The 22,472-nt window shown below is 26.9% G+C and overlaps 3 protein-coding genes across 6 annotated transcripts in view; 2 read left to right on the top strand and 1 right to left on the bottom strand.

The window, feature by feature from the left end:
• The first annotated feature begins 4,228 nt into the window (after positions 1–4,228).
• LOC132929472 (protein smoothened) lies at positions 4,229–10,303 on the top strand. 2 transcript variants are annotated; one of them, XM_060994848.1, is made up of 11 exons: positions 4,229–4,962; positions 5,557–5,679; positions 5,832–5,942; positions 6,706–6,921; positions 6,981–7,153; positions 7,226–7,341; positions 7,416–7,842; positions 7,949–8,125; positions 8,179–8,324; positions 8,941–9,296; positions 9,627–10,303. In XM_060994848.1, the coding sequence occupies exons 1-11, from the start codon at positions 4,720–4,722 to the stop codon at positions 9,987–9,989; spliced, it is 2,451 nt and encodes an 816-aa protein (XP_060850831.1). In that variant the 5' UTR covers positions 4,229–4,719; the 3' UTR covers positions 9,990–10,303. The 2 variants fall into 2 exon arrangements, with proteins under 2 accessions (XP_060850831.1, XP_060850832.1); XM_060994849.1 differs by having other exon boundaries at positions 7,949–8,104.
• A 3,759-nt stretch (positions 10,304–14,062) lies between these two features.
• LOC132928970 (uncharacterized) lies at positions 14,063–15,941 on the top strand. Of its 2 annotated transcripts, XM_060993956.1 has the most exons (6): positions 14,063–14,281; positions 14,531–14,625; positions 14,694–14,805; positions 15,214–15,286; positions 15,358–15,501; positions 15,584–15,941. In XM_060993956.1, exons 2-6 carry the CDS (start codon positions 14,549–14,551, stop codon positions 15,682–15,684), a joined length of 507 nt encoding a protein of 168 aa, XP_060849939.1. In that variant the 5' UTR covers positions 14,063–14,281; positions 14,531–14,548; the 3' UTR covers positions 15,685–15,941. The 2 variants fall into 2 exon arrangements, with proteins under 2 accessions (XP_060849939.1, XP_060849940.1); XM_060993957.1 differs by lacking the exon at positions 14,063–14,281 and having other exon boundaries at positions 14,298–14,625.
• The window catches only part of LOC132928968 (serine-protein kinase ATM), a 29,062-nt gene continuing 22,477 nt past the window's right edge, over positions 15,888–22,472 (bottom strand). For both annotated transcript variants that reach the window (XM_060993954.1, XM_060993953.1), the window contains exons 39-52: positions 21,711–22,048; positions 21,192–21,418; positions 21,015–21,130; positions 20,798–20,939; positions 20,609–20,722; positions 18,786–18,892; positions 18,599–18,715; positions 18,386–18,541; positions 17,602–17,753; positions 17,369–17,475; positions 17,170–17,284; positions 16,936–17,099; positions 16,684–16,874; positions 15,888–16,075 (exon numbers count right to left, since the gene is read on the bottom strand). In XM_060993954.1, the coding sequence (XP_060849937.1) occupies positions 16,693–16,874; positions 16,936–17,099; positions 17,170–17,284; positions 17,369–17,475; positions 17,602–17,753; positions 18,386–18,541; positions 18,599–18,715; positions 18,786–18,892; positions 20,609–20,722; positions 20,798–20,939; positions 21,015–21,130; positions 21,192–21,418; positions 21,711–22,048 (2,037 nt within the window). In that variant the 3' untranslated portion in view covers positions 15,888–16,075; positions 16,684–16,692. The remainder of the gene's footprint in view (positions 16,076–16,683; positions 16,875–16,935; positions 17,100–17,169; positions 17,285–17,368; positions 17,476–17,601; positions 17,754–18,385; positions 18,542–18,598; positions 18,716–18,785; positions 18,893–20,608; positions 20,723–20,797; positions 20,940–21,014; positions 21,131–21,191; positions 21,419–21,710; positions 22,049–22,472) is intronic.

The following is a 22,472-nucleotide window of genomic DNA, read 5'->3' on the forward strand; positions in this document are numbered from 1 at the left end:
ACTCGGCTATATCTATAATACCTAAATTATTAATTTTAATTCGTCATTAATATTATTAATACTTATATACTATCACAATTCACAAGTTTAAACTTGTCACCTATCCAATTATAAGTATGACCGCCGACGACGGTCCTCCGTACGTTTTTCTTCGTTCTTTTTATTTTCGCTCATAGCATCGCGGCTGCCGATCGAGTCGATCGACGTACGAGATATCTACTTATTCTATTTTTGCTTAAATTTACACGTATATCTTATATTACGTAGGTCGTAGAGCACTGATGTTTGATTCGAAGCCCATTTATCGATTTATAATACTGTTTTTTTGATTCAATAAATTGCATTTTATCGTATTTATATTGTTTTGTTGTTCTCGGTAGCTGTATATCATAAAAGTGTTTCTCTACGACGTTTGTGTCGTACAGTACTGTATTCAATATTCATGTACTTGGAATTTGGATGTATATTTAACAATAATAATGATTAATTATAAAATAAATATTTAAAAAAATGTGCTCCCAGTGTTCCAACTACTATATGACTAAACGTATGTATGGCAATAATATTTTATGTTTTTATACACCAAATAATGCAAATGTTATTAAAACATTGATACTGCTCCTGCTGTCAACATTGGGAAACTTTTTACACTACTAATGTCTTGTAAATTGTAATCTAATAACATTATAATATATCGTAGTCGGACACAGCAGCTTTGTAGACCACGATCGCTCATTATTTTATTGTTTGTTCGTGTAATTTACGATAGTGTTATTTAAGACGCGTAAAAGTTTGCTTGTACCGCTGCAGTACCATAATAATTCAATGGACATTCGACGCACCTTGTGCGATACGCGCATCGGATATCGTTTGATGTGTCGGTAGTCGGTGTGAATTTTTTTGTTAGACCAAAACAGCCGAATGAAACCTACAACCGCACATCATAATGTGCCATTAATATGACGTGTTTAAAACGTCTACGCGTATATGCCCGAAGTCGTATATGAAAATCAGTGAAAACGGTTTCGCGGACGAATGTGTATAGCTATTCAGTGTAGGCAAATTCCGCTTAGATCAAACCAACGGCGACGATGGATATGAATTAAAATTATTTTGTATTGCAGAATTAACGCATATTATATTAGCCGCCCCGTGTGTGAAGGAAAGCATTTCCTCCTTTGTACTTATACGAATATATAAGTCGATAAAACGCCATTCCGCTATACATAATATGAGTTGTTTACCAATTTTTATTTTCGTTTTTAGTCATTATTTCTGTAAATTATACAAATATTTATGATAAGAATTTTTTCTCAGAAATAATCTTAAATAATTATGTTTTACAGTAATAATATTAATACGGTCATCAGTAATTTTATAAAATGTTTATTCATCCATATACAATCAACGCGTAAATCATTAAAATAAAAATATTCACATATGACAACGTCTAACGGGATTTTAATTCTATTGATTAACAACACAGAAAATGATAAATTTTGTATTCAATTTTATAGATTTGTACATTATCAAAATTCGCGGTCGGCGTCAAGTCGATCATATAACACATGAATAATTACGAATGTTGAAGACGTTTGTGGGTATCCAGTCCCGGATTCAGTTCGGTTGATCGTGTAGTAAGGAATCGGCTGATGAGAACTCAGCGCTTTGACATACCTAATTTAGCTATACCTGCCGGAGTTTACGACAAATAATATCCGGGAACGATGTATATGAATTATATTTCCGAAGAATTCGAGGAGTCTTTCACAGTCATCTTTGGCCATCTTTGTGCCGAATAGAATCTATGAAACGACCGGAACCCCCAAACAATACGGTAATAAGTTAACGGACATAAAATCGCCGGGCAGAATTCTTGCATTACCTTTCTGACGGGGAACTATAATACATTATAACCAGTACCGAAGAAATGCTCCGTTCTGCAGCACTAATTGTTACCGTGATTATGGTATCAGCATGAAGCCGTCGGGGACAATTCTATACACTTGGCGAACGGCTCGAGAACAGCAATATAAAAGTGACAGGATAAGTCTGTGCAGTGTGCACTACGGATTAACTGTGTGTAAAATTTGAAATTAATTATAAAACGTTACTATTTTTAACATATCTACATATTATTTAATAAAACGTACCTATACAATGTCATTTTTGACGTTTGCAGTGGTGATTCACTTTATACTCATATAGGTATAATGTGTTCGGGATTGTTGGATTTGTATATTTGAATATTTCTAATAAATAGAAAACATTAGGGAAGTAAAAAAATGGTTGAAATATTAATCCCACTTTATCTATCAAGACTATAAGCTGATTTTAATTTTTACATAACTTTGTCAAAGTAGTAGAAGATTGTTAGAAGGCACCATAGTGGTTTATAAAATATATTATTGAAAAAGTCGTAAAACAAAATATCTTTGTTCAAAAATGTTGTAAAATCAACAATAATTAAGTATAGAAACGAAATGAATATTTATTAACCGATTTATCATTATTTTGGTTAACATGACAACGAGTTTACCCGTAGTCCTTGAGGATGGCTGGACGGTCCGAAAGAAAGTACAATAGGCATACATTATAAGAATTTCTCATAGAATTTAATTTGAAATTTTAAAAATAGCGGTATAAATGTGAAAAGTTTGTGATGGTGAGTCGTGAGATAATACCTATATAATACTCAAATGTGTTCGATTATAATTGTGCAAATGTGCAATGTTATACAAAGCATGTAGTTTGGAACTATGACTTTAATTGTTTCGTTAATGTAGAACGAATATTAATATAGTTGCTTATTTACAATGTATAAATTAATATGAACACTTCAAAGTTCAAAATCATAGAGGTTTTATTTCAAAACGCAATGATGTGTGAAGAGCTAGTATATACCTATTAAATTAATTATTCTACATTCTCAAATCTAGATACATGATTGATTAAATATAGATCAGTTACTGCTTAACGTGACAAAATATGTTGAAAATAATACAAATATTCAATAGTTGTAAGAATAACATAAATGTTAAATTATAATTTAATTTATTTGATGAAATACTTTGTGCAAATATCGTATACAGATTACAGACTAATCAATAGGTGATTTTAGCACTATTTATATAACTACAAAACAATTCAATTTTTAGTTACTGTTTTATTTAAATATTGCATATAGGTACGCTGTACATGATGATTTTGGTGACGGATGGTACAATGGGCTACCACTGGGCACTAATCTATATAATCACTTCAATCAATCAGAGATTCATTAACTCCCTTTTAAACACTCATTTTAAGCAAATTGTCTAGTTTCTCTTGATATGTGGTAGTTTGAAGCCTGGTATTTACGCAATGATCACTTTTATTTGCATTACTTCTAGACAAAAAATTCAACCTGCGTTAAATTATTTCAAAATATTATAAAATTGCAATGTAATGCACGTGAACTCTATCTAAAACCAAATTTATTTATATGCAGTGGCATTCAACCTCCCCCCCCTGAAATGTATGGTTGGTACTTGGTACTGGCATTGATGTTGATTGTATAATTAATTGGAATTTAAGAATGGAAAATTTATTTTAACCCTTCCTGAAATTAATTTCTTTATACGCCACTGTTTATACGTAATTTCAAAAATATAATTCATGTAACATTGAGACAAGTGTGGGAAGACACAAAATATTTGGTTGTACTGACCCCGACCGTAAATAGGTACATGCTGGATCTGCCCTTGCTATGGTATATTATTTTATTGTGTTTAAAAGATTAATTGTGTAGCACACATTTCTGTATGGATTTACTGATATACCAAAAAGAATAAGAAAAATTAAAAGTAAGGCACCCCCAACGGCCCCAACCAAGTCTCTGGAGACGCCCCTAAGTCACAATATATTTGTTTGACTTGTGTATTATAACCATGATAATTCGATAATTTATATTTAAAATTTAGTATATTATAATAATATATAATAAACAGTATGTTGTCTGGTGATTTTAATAAAATAACAAATAATGCGGGTAAACTTGATATTTTTTATACGCGCACCGCAGCAGCGCAACGGTTTCCACTACCATGGAACCGATACCGTCCATAGAGGCATAATAATAATAATATGTAATAATACAAACTCGTGCGGATCAGCGGTGGCAGCAAGACGCCGAGACCACACACGTGGTCACCTCTCTACCCGTCTCGCCTACACCTCCACTACACCACCGCAGTACCACGCCAACAAGCCGCTTGCCAGTTGCCAGTAGTTGCCGGCCCGCCATTATCGTCTACTCCTTTTAATATTATATTCTCACTTGGCGCGTATTCCGAACATTGTTTTATTTTGTAATATTATTATATTATTTTACGCGCTCGTCACCGTCCGTCAGTCGGTCGCGACGACTGCCGGAAGAGTAGTCGTTCCGGAATCTCTTGCAATCGGCGTTTATGCGGAGATGACGGTTATCGTCGAATAATAAATCATGACCGTGATCGTGATGGAATTCGCCGCGCGTCATCATTACCGTCGTTTGAAAATGTTAAGATTTTGACGGCGCGCGTCGTCCGTTATTGTTTTTACTCGTCTAGAAAAAATCAGACAATGCGGCAGAAAACGCGTTACGCTTAATAGTGGCTCGATCTCATTTCAAATGCACGCGTTCCATTCTCACGTGTCATTATTGTTGTATCCGGACGACAACCACGTCGAGGCGCTATGAAACGCGACCGTGTGCGGAGTGCTGCCGCCGCTACCGTGTTTCTCCAACTGTTGCTATTTTTAAGTACGCCACAGGTGTTGGGCTTATCGAAATCAAAAAACAAGTTGCAATATTGCGAGAGACCGCACTCACGATGTGTGGACATGAACCACCCGGTATCATGTTTGGGGGTGAAATTGCCCTATACGTCTACCTCAATAGATCTCGTTCCGGACGCCGAAACCCTGGAAGAAGCTCAGGTGCATAAAACATTTATAAAATTACATCATCATGTATGATATCTATCTGTAGTGCATGGTCAATCAATTGGACAATTGGAGGGATCTAGTTAATCAAACTAAGATTGGTTTTGTAAAAAAAATTAGATCATTAATACAAAAAAGTCATTATCCATTCATACCTATATGACAGGAATAAATAACTGGCAGCCCGCTAGCCAGATTACCATTTTTATCTAGCCCTTGCTATATTTTAAAATTTAAGTGTTATTTGTATTTTATTTTATTATGTTTTTAACATTAAAATATGATAAATATAGATATGTAAATATAAATAAATAAATAAATATAACAAGTAAATTTTAAATTTTATTGATCTTTATTTTACTTTCTATATTCTCTGGCCAGTGGCCCACTAGATTTTAGTTCTAAAAATTAGCTCTTTAGTAACTTTAAGTTGCTCATCCCTGCTAGATGGTATTAATGATTACAATTATTGGGTATCTACTGAAAAGTTGTAATATTTGACCACACACTATAGATACTATCAATGTGGTGTTATACCCGTTCTTCCATTATTTTTTTTTTACACCACTATTTCACTATTATTTATAGGAACGATTGCATTATTGGCAAGGACTCAAAAAAGTTCCAAAATGTTGGGCTGCTATCCAACCACTGTTATGTGCACTATATATGCCCAATTGTGAAAATAATAGTTTACACTTACCTCCTCAGGTAAAATATATGAATTATTTACTACCTGTGGCTGTTAATGTTTGAAGTATTTTGTATCAACAACGCACGATTTGTTGTTAATACATATTGTTACAGATATAATATGTCTATTTCACACTTCACATGATTAATACCGATGTTATTTAATACAGGAAATGTGTAAACTTATTGAAAATCATTGTCAAATTCTCAAAATTGAAAATTCATGGCCAGCAGAATTTAATTGTGAAAATGACACCCTCTACCCTGCAAAATTATGCAAGGTAAACCATTCGATTTTCATTATTTATACTCACTCAAGTAAACAACCCTCTAAACAACTTTATTATAATGTATTATTTGTGTATTCTTCCTACAATTATATACTCTTATTTACTCCAATATCTAATCCCTAATTTTTTCCTAGTATTTTACTAATAATTTTTCTAAATTACATAATACTGTTACTAGAGGAGATACGTATTTTGTAGAATCACATTTTTGTGAAGGAAGACTTTTGGGGGAAAGGGTGAGTTCTGACTTTTTCGTCTTTATCATGGTATTCTGAATTTTTTTGAGGTTTACCTAATTAATAGTTTTTGTAATTAAGGAAGAGAGTTGTTATATTTTTTCAAATCTAAAAATAAAACATTTAAAAAATATATATATATTTATAATACTGTAGTAGGTCCATTGTATTTATATTTAAATCAGTTTTTTAGTCTACATATTTTATACGGTCATTTTTTAAGGTAATTTTTTTAAAATTTATAATCCCATCAGATTTAATTCATTAATATTAAAAAAAATAAAATTTGACTATATTTTCCTATACATAAAAAATTACAGAATAGGAAAGTGATTTCATTACCTTATTTATAAGATATCTATTACCTTAACTGAGAGAGTTGCTAAGAATGCAATAAATTCAAATATTATTCATACAATTTTAAGTTAGTTATTACTTATTTCTAAACAACAGATTTTTTTTTACTAGTTTTTGATAACTTCTTATAGAATATTAATTACTCACATTGAAATTTGTAGAATGATTTGCGAGAGTTGAAGTTCAATTCAACAGCTGGTCGTTGTGAATCTCCACTTGTACAAACGTATAGACCTGAAGCATATCATTATCCTAATTTTGAAGGTTGTGATCTTCAATGTTATGACCCTTTGTTTTCCATGGATGAACACCGACAAATACATAATCTTATTGCGTGGACTGCTACAATAGCTGGACTTTGTAATATATTTGCTATTGTAAGTAAACAGTTCTTTGATAATTTATGATTTTATTAAGTGTTCAATTTTATTTTCAGCTTACATTCATGATCGAATGGCAATCATTAAATCGATATCCTAACATTGTAATACTCTACATAAATGTATGTTTTTTATTCATATGTTTTGGATGGTTATCACAATTTTGGTCTGGCACAAGGGACGATATTGTCTGTAGAAAAAATGGTGCTAGAAAAACATCTGAACCTAGGTAGACTATTTAACTTAAAAATTCAACATTCATACAATGTATTTTAAAATGTTTATATTTTTCTTTTATTAGTGATGAAGATCTTTCATGTGTTATAAACTTTGTTTTCTCCTACTATTTTTTAATTGCTGCATTTATTTGGTTTGTTATTTTTACATATTCTCTTCACACAACATTTCAATCCTTTGGTAAGTTAAAATATATATATATATATATTTCATTAATATTTTGTTTTACAATATATTTATTTTTTATTTTTTAGGAAAAATCCAAGAAAAGGTTGATAAAAAAGGTGGTTACTTTCATTTATTGGCATGGTCTATACCATTAGTATTTTGTGTTGTTGTAATGGTGCTTGGAGAGATTGATGGAGATAGTGTAACTGGCACGTGTTTTGTCGGAGTCAATAATAAAATATATAGTATTATATTTGTAGTAATACCAGTTTTAATATCTGTTCTGATTGGATTATTTTATTTGGTTCGAGTATTGTTTGGACTCTTGGCTTTAAAAAAAGAAAGCACTCAAGTCATTTCAAAACAAGCCAAGTCTAAAATTCATTCAGCAGCCATTAAAGTCATTATGTTCATGATATTGATTGTTGTTTTCGTTTCATCAATGTTTATGTGTTATATTTATGAATACAATAATGATCATTTATGGAAAGATAGTCTTAGAAAATATATTGTGTAAGTATCATAGTGGTTATGAAATGGTAGATTAAATAAATTATATATTATAAATGTAATATTAATATTTCTCAGTGTGTTTATAGTATCCATATTTTTTTTTCAGGTGCAAACTTGGTATTATACCTGATACAGATGTAGGAAATTGTCGTATTGAATTTAGACCAAGTGTATCTAGAAAACAACTTTATATATTAGTGTTATTTGGAAATGCAGTATTAATGTCATTTTGGGTGTGGACTAATCAAATTGGCAATGCTTGGTGCGAGTGTTTAATTCGTTGGTGTGTAACTGTATTGTTATTAATTATTCAATTTTAATTAATTTGATTTTTAGGTTAAAGAAATTGCGAGGTCATGAACAGAAAAACCAAGACTCTTCTAAGTATAATAAACATAAGTTGATTGCTAGCGCTTTTGCTAAAAGACATCAACTTAATAGTAACGATTTTACTGTTACATTTTCAAAAGAAGATCCGTTTGGTAAATTATTCATAAATGGTTTAAACAATTTCAATTTAATCTTAAAAATTAAATTACAATTTAAAATATTTTTTTTTACGTAATTGTCGAGCTAAATAGTATTGTACTAAAAGATAATAAAAAAAAAAGTATTTCAATATTATTAAAATTAAAATTAATATTTACTATTATCTTGAATTTGTTGTTCAAATATAAAAATGAATAACTTTCAAGTCTTATTTTATTTATACTTAATAAATAAGTGTTGAGGCATACATTTGTTTAAACTTAATTTAATTTTAAAATGACTAGGTATATTGAACTATCTTTGTTAGTAAAATAAACAAACCTATTGAGATAATTGGGACCTTATGAGCAAAATATTTTAAACCAGCAAAAGATAAACTGATAAATCGTTAGTTAAAATTAGCTAAAATGCATCGTGAAATAATATGAAATGTAAAAATAGGATTTATACAACCATCTATGGAGAGAAAGTCTTTGTATGAAAAAACTTCAGAATCTTATAATACCTAATTTATAAACATTGTTGTATAATATTAAAAATGTATACATAAAATTACTGATACTAATAGATTTAATGGTATTTATACTTTAACATTTTTATAAATTTCAGGTTTGGTATTTGGTTTAAACAGTAACCTAACAGATAACATTAGCTCTACTTGGGCTGCTGCATTACCCAAATTTATACGAAGACGTGGAGCATTAACTGGCGAAGAACAACTATCAATATCATCTTCATACATGCAGTCAGACTCGGAGATTAGTTATAGTATGTGTAGAGTTTCTGTGGAATCTCGTAGTCATTCATTGGATTCTACTATATCAGTAAAAGCATTTGAAATGACTCGTAAAGTACGTCGATTTTCCAAACATGTTAAGAAAAAGCATAAAAGAAGTAATAAATTAGTATGTAAATTACCATCATCTCAGAAAGGAAGTATCACTTCGCAAGATATAAATCGACAAGTAAGATATAAGTATACATTATTTTATTTTTAGTACTTGTAGGTTATTGTTACCATTACAATATCAAAATTTACAATAATAATAATAATGATAAGCATGACTAGGTATTAAGTATTATTATTAGTATATTTTATACTATTTCCGCTTCTTAAAAAAATTTTTTAAGAATTCTTACGGATTTCCAAAATAACTAGCCACCATCAAATTATTATTAAATTTTTTATTAATTTGTTTTTTGTTCTTTTTGTTTATTTTTTTTTTGTGGTTTATTACTAGAAAGTATATTTTTATTTTTTTAAATAAGATTTAATTACTTTTTGGTATTTTCAGTTGACTTTGACATTTCCCGAATTTCAAAATGAGTATTCACAGCCTGATGTAGAGTCACAAACAACTGCTGTTCCTAATTTAGAAAGAAGAGCGGCTTCAGCTGGTATTGATGAGAGTCTTAAAGAGCAAATGAAAACACTGAAGACCCTTTCAATATCATCCTTAAGTATGGTTAACACAAAAATGTTACAGATGAGTTTTAAGGGTTTAACCAGTAGTAATCAATCGGAGCAGTTTATACTAGAGGATTTCAAAAAATATGACCGAAAAGGGATGTACAAATCAGTAGCTATCTTCGATACAGACTCAAGCACTGATATGGATGAAGAAAAAAAATCTTCCAATAACTCTGATACAGATTAGAATTACAGATATTATTTTCTTAGTTAAGTTAGGAATAACAAAAGTTCCTAAAAGTTTGGGAGATTTGCTCAACGTTCAAAAACCAAATGCTTTTACAATTATTTTATATTCCAACTGAGTTTCACTTTTTGTTATAAAAAGATACATTTTGTATAAAAATATTACTTATTATTATTATGGTCTCCTAAACCTATGTGATTAAAAGATTGACTTATATTTTTTATCTTATAAATTTCAAAATTTAGAAAAAATGTATTAAAATGTATTTTAAGTGTACTGCGACAGCAATACTGAAATAAATATTTTTAGTTTTATTATGTGATTTATTTTTTTATTATTGATTTTAATTTTGAATAAAAAATTTTATGATTGAATAAACATTCAAATTAATTTTTAAGAATATTTCAATTCAATATATGCTTTATTTATTTCTGTCCGACTCACGTAACAGTAAATTTGCGTTGAATCGAACTAACTTAATACTGGGTGATTATTTATTAAACACTTTATTAAAAAATCTTTATAAAAATTTTTTGTTACATTTTTTCAATCAAAAAACTTTATTACAGTAGACGCCACTTATAAGACTCACAATGGGACCAGCACAAAATGAATCTTATAAGCTAAGTAGGAAAAAAAATGTTTAATAACATATTTATGAATTTTTTTTTTTTACTACATATTTTGCTTTAATTTTGATCTACTTTAATATTTATTACATACCTATCATATACGATCATTACGAAAAATGTGAAATGCAATAAAATTTGTTGTACATACACACATTATAAAGCATGAATCAAAATCAGAAGTAACCCAAAAAAATATGTAATTTTTGAAAACCAATTTATTTATAAATTTTAACCAACCATATTTTTTTTTACGAAATTTGAGTCTTGTAAACGAATTTTTTATAATGTATTTGGATACGTCCGGACCCCGTTCCAGACGATTTTGAGTCTAATAAGCAACTGAACCTTATATCCGTGAGTCTTATAATCGGCGTCCACCGGTCCACTGTATAGGTATACTTTCTATCGTTATAATTTTTAAGTTTTATACTATTTTTAACAATAACATAAATTGTTAATTTCATATTCAAAGCAGAATATTTTTCAGCGTATTTCAATACATAAAAATGGAAATTGGTGAATGGTTTATGAGTTTAAACTTATAAGTTATGACTTTATGAGCAATTAAAGCTTAGATAAGGGGAGTAATAACTAATAGATCAACCTTTTGCGGAGTATCCCGTACCACTATTGCGCTCATATAAACATTGAATACTTATAATTATAACTTATTAACTATTCGCCCGAATTTTGTTTTTATAAATAAAAATACACCAAAAAATATTGTGCTTCAAAATGTGAAATTAAGTATGTTTTCGGTCATAAAACTATAAAAGTAAAAACTTAATACTTACAACAAAACAATAATTAAAAAAAAATTTTAAAATATGTTCTTTTGTTTCGACTAGAAATTATGTAATATAATATTTTCAAAAACATTAATAGATATCGAAATAATGAGTGTTGTATTGTTATTTGTTTGCTATAGTATAATAGTGAATTGACTTATTTTATTACTCAAAGTTAAGAACTTTGTTTGTACGTTAGTTATTTTTAAAATATTAAATTTAAAAATAATCATATTTAGCTTTAAATTTTGTAAAATAATTTACTACTCAGTACTCATTATAATACATATAGTTTTTAAACAAACAGAGATCGCTCTGCTGTATTGAAAATTTGAGTGTAAACATCTCGTCATTTAATAAATCACTGCAATGGATGTGATTCATTTAAATTCAGCATTTTAGAAATACAATTAAAAACGGAAAGTGACAAGTGTGTCAGTTTATTTCTAAAGATATTTTAAAATTTAACTAAATGTATTACTAAAAGTATCATTGATTAAAATATAAGTATTATATAGTGTATGATATTAAATTATAAGTCAGAACTCCGATGTTCTTTAGAAAGTTGTGAACAGGATTGTTTATTCTTAAGATTAATCTAAACATTTTGAACATTTTGTAAATAATAACAATATTATGTAATGGCAAAACGTCTCAATATTTTTTTTTGAATTACAACAAATCATCAAAATCTATCATTATATCTAAGACTGATAAGACTTGTATTCAAAATATTCTAGATTTTACTTTTGAAACCCAAATTTTGATCCAATTTTTCACTAAAAACCACCCTCAAAAGATTATTACGGGTTTCAGTAATTGGATAAAAAAAAATGCCAATCAATTTATTACTAAGTTAAGAATATAAAATAAAATATTTAATTATTATTTAACACCAAAATCGTAATAGTAAAAATTATATTTGGCAATATTGTATGTGTAACTTGATTAACAGGAATAATATTTTTATTGAACTTTGACTGTTTCATAAAGATAACACAATTTCTGAATTTCAACTTCGAGTGGACCTTTGCTGCCAATAAATATTATTTATCTATATTGTAGATCATAATAAATTTAATATTAATCAGTTAAGCGTTAAGCCAATTATAAGTTGCGAAGTTATAACTAATAATTATACGGTAGGTATCTATTATGAGTTTGTACTATTGTCTGTTATAATTATAGTAGGTATCACAGCCCAAATGATTTTACGCGTACGTGTGTTATATTAAATATAACCAATTATTATTAGTTATAAAATTTACTATTTAGAACCTTACGTCTATGATTTTATTCATGACAAATTTAATTTGTAGTGTCCAGTCCACAAAATACTAATGTCTAGTAATAGAAATTAGAAAGTATTCAGAAGCTTCTGAAAGTTTAGAATAAATGGAATACAGTTTATTCTATATTCGTATTTTTACGCATTTTGTATAACAAAATAACAAATTGATTGATAAATTAATAACCTTGCAAAATACATTGACGATGATGATGATTTCGTTCGGAACATATACGAATAATTATGGTGATTCACTGGGTGGTGGGTGGAACCTGTGGTGTAACCAGAATTTTTTAGGGGGAGACACAAACTGTCTTAAATGTTATAAGACAATATAGTAAGCGGTCATGTATAGGTAATATAAATCTTTACGATTTACGCCAACGAGGGGGGCATGGCCCCTGTGCCTCCCTGGATACGCCACTGGGTGGAACTAATTTTTGACGGAAGAAAATAAATTTGAAAACGTAAATGAAAAAATAATTATGTATATATTAAATTTATAATACACGTTAAAATTGTTATTTGTTATTCTTTGTTCAGATTTGAATTTAAAATAGGTACTCATAACTCATAAGTAAATAAAAATCATGCCCTACAAAATAATCACCCTACCTTAAATTTTTAAATAGCTATAATAATAATTAATAACTTATCGCTCATCCGCTATGAATTAAAATAAAAATAAAATATATTCATATAATCATATTGCCAACGTTATATTTTTGTATTGACAGAAATAATTTGAGTATTTATTGAGTATATATTTATTAATTATAAACCGTACACGGTTCGACAAATAACAGGTTTGGAATATATTAATTATTATTTATTAATATAACATGTTTGTGTGGATCGCTGTTTATGCTCGTGATGTTGTGAGGTATTATAACTGTATAAGTATGTTTTAGAACGCTGTCGGCCTGTCGCCTGTCACTCGCCCATAGAAAAAAGATCACTCGCCACTGTGACCGCTAAATAGCACATAACGATTACTGTAAAATCGTAATTTTTTTTACTAAAAAAAGTTTTATTTTGTCCAATAGTGAATAGTGCTTAGGCCTCGTTGATCGTAGAAACATAATTTTTGTACCAAATTAAACATATAAGAACTCGTACTAAAAATTTTTGGAATAGAATTTTTATATTTGTATTTGCCGATTTTAAATGATTTTTTTTTAAAAAATATTATTTGTTTACAAATTTCAAATGCCAATAAAATAATTATCTATATAAAAATTAATTTTCAAAATATATTCCAATATTTACTAAGAAAATTTTCCGTGTTTATTTCGATACCAAAACCATGTTTTTACGGTCGATTTTTTACCACAACGACTCATCAGTTAAATGATAAGAAATTCAGTTTTAGATAATCTTGCCGCCGCATTGCCACAATAATAAAGTTAATATTATGCTATTACGATTCACGATATTGTAGAAAACGGAACGTTTTTTGAAATGTACATAGAGTATTATTAAATAGTGGAATTGACTAAACGACTTGTATTCGTTTAATAAATTATATTGTTTGTACTCAATTTTTGATTGTTACTTGTTTTGGCCTATTATTCTGTGTTCGAGGTAAGTAAAATAATTAATTCCCACACAGAAAATGATAAATGAGCCACAATAATATTCTTATCTTATTGATCACACCTCCTATATTATATAACAGCCCAATACCGTTCAATAATCAATAATGGTGGACCAGTGTAAACTATTCCAATAAGTTGATATTTGTTTAAAACTAAATTTTTTTGTAGATTTTTTATTTTTCTATTAAACCATAATTTGACAAAAGGTAAATAAATAATTATTTTTTCTCTGTAGTACTTAAGTTATTTAGTAATGGCATTAGATTTGAATCAAATACCAGCTTTACCAGCCAAAACTACATTTGTTTTACACCTCATATTAATAACTTGGTAAATATGAATTTAACATGGTAATAGAATTTTTTTTAGCATAACATGTTTTACATAATATGTTGTAGGGGTGTACAAGGACGATGGAGTCCAGACTCTTATCTTTTTTACAATATAATATTCTTGGGCTGCGTGTTGTGGGCAATGCATCTAACAGAAAATGAAAAACCAGCACAGCTAGTAAGTTCTATTTGATTAATTTTAAAGCAACAAATTGTGCGATTACATTTCTCAGAAAATTAAAAAATAAATCATTGTATATTGTTACAACTAATAACTGATTTTTAATAGTAAAATTAGTAATTACTAATATTATTTAAATGTATGATACTATGATGTACCTACAGCTAGGACTAAGTTATATTGTTATTTATTATGAAATCTATCTGACTGAATTAAAAAATTAAATTTTTATAGTTTTGATCATTTTAAATCTTGAAACTAATTTTGTAAACTGTTTGTTTATTATTAACAAAACAACTTCATATTCTATTTTGTATATCCATTGTACCATTGTATTCTTAGTTTACACATTATTACCAATATGTATATATATTTTTTATTTACATTGTATGTTTATATTTCCAGGCTATTTCTGTAAATCTTGCAACAGTTTGTTTAGATATTGTTACTATTTATTGTTATTTTCCCTCCTCATTTTGTAAGTAAATGATTATGATTAGTATGTTATAGTACTAATAATGTAAGTTTATCATTTTTTTTTTGATACAGGGTTGTCGGAAATATTCAGTGTAATTTGTGCCTTGGCAAATTTGGTCCTGCGTTTTGTAACACTTTCTGTTCTTAGTCGAATGTGTATAGACAGTAGCAATGGAGCTACTGATGGCATACCACCTCCCTTACAAAATTATATAAGTTAGTAATGTTTTTATAGTATTGTTAATGTTAATGCATTTTCCATGTTATTTATATAAAAAAAAAAAAAATGATTTTTAAGGTAGAGGAACTGCTAACCCACAAACATACGAAGACATTGATCAGCCTTCACAACAACAGCAAGCTCCAAGCAATGCACCTTTTTTTACACCTTACCGTTAAAGACTACAAAGTTATTTTAATTCAATTTATGTTATGTTAGTTATACTAACATTACTAACATGATGTTTGAAAACCGATGTACAATTCGGAAAAAGTCTCATTATTGTGTCATAAATTAAAATGTTGTTTTAAACTAGTTATTTTAATAATAAAAAAATAGATTATTTTTGTTTATTGTAATTTATAAATTTATAAAAAATATTTTATGATATAAAAATGTATATTTTAAATATAAAAAGTAATCAAATTATTTTTAATTAAGTAATATATATTTGATACCTACTGTGCAAAATTGCATAATTGAATGATTTTACTTGTAATAAATACCAATGCCAATACTTTTGTCCTTATAATATCCTGTATATTCTAAATTGATTCTTTTGAATACAACCTTTAAATAAAAATAAAAATATTTTAATGTTATTATTTAAATTATTAAATTATTAAAAGAGGAATAAAATTTATTCTTAGTCAAGTGTATATGAAGGTATAGTGTTGCATTATTATTATAAGATTTATTTAATTGAAATGAACGAAAAAAGTGGCACTGATGTAGAATCACATCTTTTAAGTTTCTTTGTATATTTTTATTAAATTAAATATAGTAAGTTAAGTATATATAGGACATTCTGTGATATTAAATAATTTATTACAATTATAATCGTTTATCATTTGAAGTCTTAGTAACCAAAGTAACAAATTTAATAAAAATAATACTAAAAAAATATTGTTTGTTTCTATTTGAATTGAAGAAACTTTTCAAATGGACATTTTTAATTTTAATTTATTATTTGTGAAAATGTCAGTAATTATTAAAATAGAATATTAATTATTTGTTTTAGACTAAGTACAGTTTATTTAAAAAATAAAGAGGAAAACCTTGTCTTTTATTAGTTAAAAAGAGTAACACTGTATAAATACCAAATCAATAAAATAAATAATACTATTATTTATAGTTTATACAATTACAATTCTTATTTTTTTAATTAGAATACTTACATTGAATAATTATAAGTATGCTTGCCATCCATGAAATATTAATGCTAAGTTATTTGGGTCTCTAGCTTTTTGTATTAGTAAATTAACCTGCCCATTAATACTTGCTGCAGCGGTTTCAGCTTGTTCCATTCCACATAATTTAACACGCACTCTGTTTAGTGATCTTTCGGCTAATTTATTTACTTCATTTACTGAAATAAATTTTTAATAAAAATCAGTAATGGGTTATTTAATTTTAATTATTTAACTCACCATCATTAATATGAGAATTTTCTCTGGTCGATTCATTTTGAAGTTGAGCAGCTTTTTTTCCTGTTAATGCCCATTGATAACATGGGTCATATAATAAGACTTCAGTAATTGTGACAATTACATCTTGGTTTTGACGTAAAACAGACATAGTTTTTTCACAACACCTATATTATAAATATATTATGCATTTTTAAAACAATAAAAGTAATTATGAAATGTGTTCAAAATTCATACTTTCGGAAAGTTCCTTCTATGCCACAAATACCCATACCATCAACAATATCTCTTGTCAATCTAAATGGAACAGTTTCTGGTGTATTCAATAAAGTTCCTTGTTCAAATGCAACCCCTAAATTACAGCAATAATATAAAAAGGTCTTTATTATTCTAACTCATTATTTTATATAAAAATATACAAAATATTAAGGAATACCGAAATCAATATGAATGAGTTCTGCAGTGTTGTTGTCAATCAATATATTGTTAAAATGACGGTCACCGAGGCCTAATATGTATCCAATCATAGAAGTAGTAGCAACACTTCAAAAATATAATAAAGTATTATTACTAATTATTTAGTAGATATTAGATTGCCAAATTGTAATTTAAAAATAAACTATTACTTTACAATTAGTATTATAATTAATTTTAAGTTGTGTTTCTTACCTATGAATAAAAGCTTGCCTTCTTTCAAACCAAATTGAAGGTGATAAGAATTTCTCAAAGAAGTAATATCGAAATACAGGTTTTAATACTTTACAAATATCCAAATATTTTCTTTGCTTGGTCAATTCACTATCTCTTTGAAATTGGGATAACTGTATCCATCAATCAAAATTACATAAAAATTCATTTGTTATAATACTGAATAAATATAATTATAGAAAAATAAAAAGTAAAGTAAACATTTTTTTTAGATAATTTTGAATAAAATAATTATACTGTATAGTATTTCTTTCAGTCATTAACATTTAAAAACTCAGTTGAAGAAAAAGCAAATTAAAAAATAAATAACTATCCCTACATTTTTTAATAATAAAAATTTGAAAAACATTATCAAATTTGGTGTTTTTGTATTTATATTAATAATAAACAATTTGTTTGTTCTTTTAAGAGGACAACATAGGTATTTACATGTTTTGTCTTCTTATGCATAACATGCTAAATTTTACGTTCAGAAGAATCTGTTTTACTTTGTTATTTTTGATAATATTAAAACGTAGGATTTTTTAAATAATTATATTTTAATTTTAAACCAAGTTATGAGGATTATAAAATTTCACACTAAATCTAAATACAATTTGCTATGTTGTGCGCTAGTAAAATAAAAATGATACAGCATGTATAGTGTCCTATTAAACATTCAGCAAACACTCATTTAACAAACACAAATAAAATTTATCAATAGATAATTATAAATAATAATAAAATATTTGTAATTCATACATACTCTAAGAATATCTTTAGCTTCTGCTGGTGCCATGTCTTCTGGCCTATATTTTTTATGGGCCCCCATAATCATTTTTGTTCCTATTAAGTAGTTCATAACAGACATAGTATTTACACACCATTCAGCAATTCCACTCTGTTTAGAAAATGGAATCACCTGTAAATTGAAAATTCTTAGAAAAAAGTCTTAATAAAAGCAAAAATTATATAATACTTTATAAGTTCTTATGGCCAATTTTCTTTTAGCAGTAGATTTATTAGAATTCAGTAATCTATTCATTAAAACAAATACTTGTTGCATAATTGCATCTTGATGCATGTCTTCGTTACCCTGAAAAATTATTATAAATTTTCATGTATCAAAAATCTACTGGAAACATATAAATAGGTATTTACTTCACCTTTAATAAAAGCGATCTTAAAATACCATCAGAACACAAACAATCAATTTTTTTTGGTTCATGTATTCCACCAGCGTTTAAGAATGAATTTTCAAATCTAACAATACCTATAAGTATAAAATGATACATTTCAAAACAAATACTAATAAAATATCCAGAGTTAACTATACAGTCAATTTTTGAAGCAAAGAATTATGTATAACTTAAATTTAAATTGTGCCAATTTGAGGTCAGAGAAGTTTCATTAAACTACTTTGATAATTTTTAACTTTTAATTCAAGTTTTCTGATTAACAAAACAATAATTTTAAGGACAGTTGAATATAAGAAATTTGTGATGTTAAATATTATAAAATTACTAATTAATCTACAGCAATGACTTCAAGTCCTAAACACAAATAACATAGTTTAAATATTCTCTTATGATTCCTGATACTATTTGTTTATTGATAGCCAAGTAAAAAGCACAGAGAAGGGTTAGATACAAAAATAAATCATTTGAAAATCATATCCTTAATATATAGCAAATTAGTAGCATCTGTACTGCTATTAAAACAGCAAACCTAACATCATTTTTTATCATTAATAATAAATTAAAATAGATGCTTCTTTAAATACTGATAAAGCATAACTATTTCAAAATCATCTAGCTAAAACCTTCACCTATTGCTTTGATATGCATTAGTACATTCATACTTCAACAGACCAGACTAAATAAATCAATATTTTTTGGTGTTTATTTAGCATATGCTAAATGTGTCATAATTTTACCAATAATGTAAAATCAACCTTTTAGAAATATAGATTTTAAAAATCTTTTATTAAAAGGTTCTTCTACAGCCCATCACCTCTTATTCTCTCCACAAAATTTTTTAGTCACATTCACAAATCCTGGAATTTCTATGCCGAGATACAATTGGTGCCATATATTATAAAACATATAAAAGTTATATAAAAACCAAAGCAATGTCATCAATGAGTAAATGGGTTAGGTAAACATATATTAACAATGATATTTTTAATGTGCGTTATAGGGTTTATACAGATTATATAATATATTCATTTAAATTTCTGCACTCATTGTTTTGAAAATATTTCTTACATAATTTTTTTATCATTATATATATTTTTTAAAGTTTTTAAGTTTTAAGTTTTTTACATTTAAATACATTTTTAACATTTTTAATTTGAAGTATTTCAAATTATAAAAATCAAATTTTGGATAAGTAGTTTAATAATTATAATTTATAAATATTTAAAGTTTAGATGAACAAAGTAAAAAGTAATATTAAGTGAATATCACTGCTATACATTAGGTGTCGATTGGGTCACTGTTATGGGTATGTTAAATTTGACTCCAATGATATATCATTGAATAAGAAAAACGATTCTGAACGGAGACAGTCTGTTAGGGTTTCAGCCTATGTCACTAAGTATATTTCATGATATGATGTATGATATAGCTATTAAAAGTTATTTATTTTACTTATAGTAATATGATAGGTTGATATAATTTTTTCTGAGAATATTGCATTTATTATATTATTAGTATTTAATTATTTTATTATATATTAATATGTATTTTTACTGTAAATACATGTATGGCATAAATTTTATATCATATTATATCAACCTATATAGCTCAAAATTGAATAACACTTTTCTGTAAATACCGAATAACAGCATAAAAATATAATTTAATTTTAAATTAATAAACCAATAGTAAACTTTGAAGTGTTGTAAATATATATTATTTTTGTATTTCTTATAACTGTTATATTATGACATTCATTATTATTTTTATTTATATAAATATTTACTTACTTATAACATTTGAATAGTCACCATGTTTGCTTAGTGGCAATGTTGCTGCAGGATACATATATAACTCAGAGTTTGTTATTTTCATAAGAGGTTGTGTATCCGGAATTGAACTTCCTAAAATTATAATGAAATTTATGATGTACATTTTTACTTTTGAGTTTAATATTATTTGAAATATTCAAATCTTACTCTGGCCTTGTGGACAAGAAAATTTTGTATAAGATAACTGTATAAACGCTTCATACAATTTTTCAGTATTTCTCACAATAGAACTAATAGTTGTATTTCTTTTCCATTTTGACATTAAATGCTTAGCAGCTAATACCCTAGACTAAAAATTCAAAAAAATAATTAATATCAATATTGAAGAAAAATTGATTAGTATAAAATTATAAGTATAAAATACTTCTTCTTCATCATTGAAATGTGGTTCACATTGAATAAACTTCTGATCTATATTAGTATTTGCAACAGCATAAACAATAGGGATGGTTTGATATGGGTGGTCCATTGCACAACGATCTATAACAAATTTATACTTATAACAAAAGTAAATAATAAATAAGTAATATAAATTGTATACTTATGATTGTTTCCAAAGATTTATGAAAAGAGTATTTATTTGCAGAACTTAAATGAGCAACCAACTGAGGAAGAACCAAGATAAATTTATATGAAGGATTTCTTATAAATTCTTTGTCAACAATATCATTTATTTCATTGTTTTCTTTATTTTCTAACCATAAAGATACAGTTCTATAAATAGGAAGTTTGCTTTCATCATCTAACGTCATCAATTGCAAATAATTTCTATATTTAAACAATACAAGAATTTATGAAATATACTTATAACTATTTATTAATAATTAAGTATAATGCTTAATTTATACTTAATTTTTGATTATTTTTATAAAAATAAAATAAATATAATAATTATTTATCCTACTTAAGGGAATATTGATTTTTTAAGATAATAAGTTCATTTTTGTCTGTGTATTTATAATTTTACATTCAATAGATATTTTGTGACTCAAATGAGCTATTTAAATAAATAATATTATAAATATTTTTTATTATGAAGTGTATTATTCATATAACTTACTGAAGAGTTAGTTTCAAATATTTATTCTTCTCATTGTTTTTGTTATTTATGTCAGATATATCATTCTTACTTTGATTGATCAAATAAATACCAGCTTTAAGTTTTTCTTGGTTTTTTGTTGACTTTCCTAATTCAACCATTGTTTCTCCTTCAATTTTACTTTGTTCAACTCCAAGCATACATTTTTGAAAATCTTCAGTTTTTATATATTTGTATAATTTTTGATATAATGTATCCGTGAATAGAGATAAATGTTTATAAGCATCTGATAGTACTTTTTTACAATCTAATCCAAATTCTTCTTGAATTTTTGGTTCCAATTTTATTTTGTTGATAGACTAAATTCACATAATTATTTATTAATAAAAGTGGGGAAGTAGAACTATGGTAAACAGTTACAATATTAAGCGTATCTTAAAATGATAAAAATTACGAAAGAAATAAGTAGGAACTAAGGAATAGTATTAAGATAATCAAAAAAATGAATTTACAATCTATATTGTCCTTGTTAGGTTCTGATTATAGTATACTATAGGTACAGTAGAATCTTATTAATGAGGTTCTAGGTTATCCGTTTTAATAAAATTCTGGATTAAACATAATAACCAAAATACATGTATTATAGATTTAAGAATATGTATTATATTTTATAAATTGGTTCCAAATACATACATAGTATTAGACAAATAAAGGAAAATATGAATTACAATATTTAAATGGTATTTAATTGCAATAACATGTAGAAAGTAAGTGTAACTAATA

The sequence above is a fragment of the Rhopalosiphum padi genome, chromosome 4, assembly GCF_020882245.1.
Source record: "Rhopalosiphum padi isolate XX-2018 chromosome 4, ASM2088224v1, whole genome shotgun sequence".
NCBI classification, from domain to species: Eukaryota; Metazoa; Arthropoda; class Insecta; order Hemiptera; family Aphididae; genus Rhopalosiphum; species Rhopalosiphum padi.

Bases quoted from the DNA above. Each gene is read 5' to 3' on its own strand.
- LOC132929472 (XM_060994848.1), top strand. From the start codon at position 4,720: ATGAAACGCGACCGTGTGCGGAGTGCTGCCGCCGCTACCGTGTTTCTC. The intron at 4,963-5,556 runs GTGCATAAAACA...TATTATTTATAG, and splicing joins AAACCCTGGAAGAAGCTCAG to GAACGATTGCATTATTGGCA. The intron at 5,680-5,831 runs GTAAAATATATG...TATTTAATACAG, and splicing joins GTTTACACTTACCTCCTCAG to GAAATGTGTAAACTTATTGA.
- LOC132928970 (XM_060993956.1), top strand. From the start codon at position 14,549: ATGGCATTAGATTTGAATCAAATACCAGCTTTACCAGCCAAAACTACA. The intron at 14,806-15,213 runs GTAAGTTCTATT...TTATATTTCCAG, and splicing joins ATGAAAAACCAGCACAGCTA to GCTATTTCTGTAAATCTTGC. The intron at 15,502-15,583 runs GTTAGTAATGTT...ATGATTTTTAAG, and splicing joins TCCCTTACAAAATTATATAA to GTAGAGGAACTGCTAACCCA.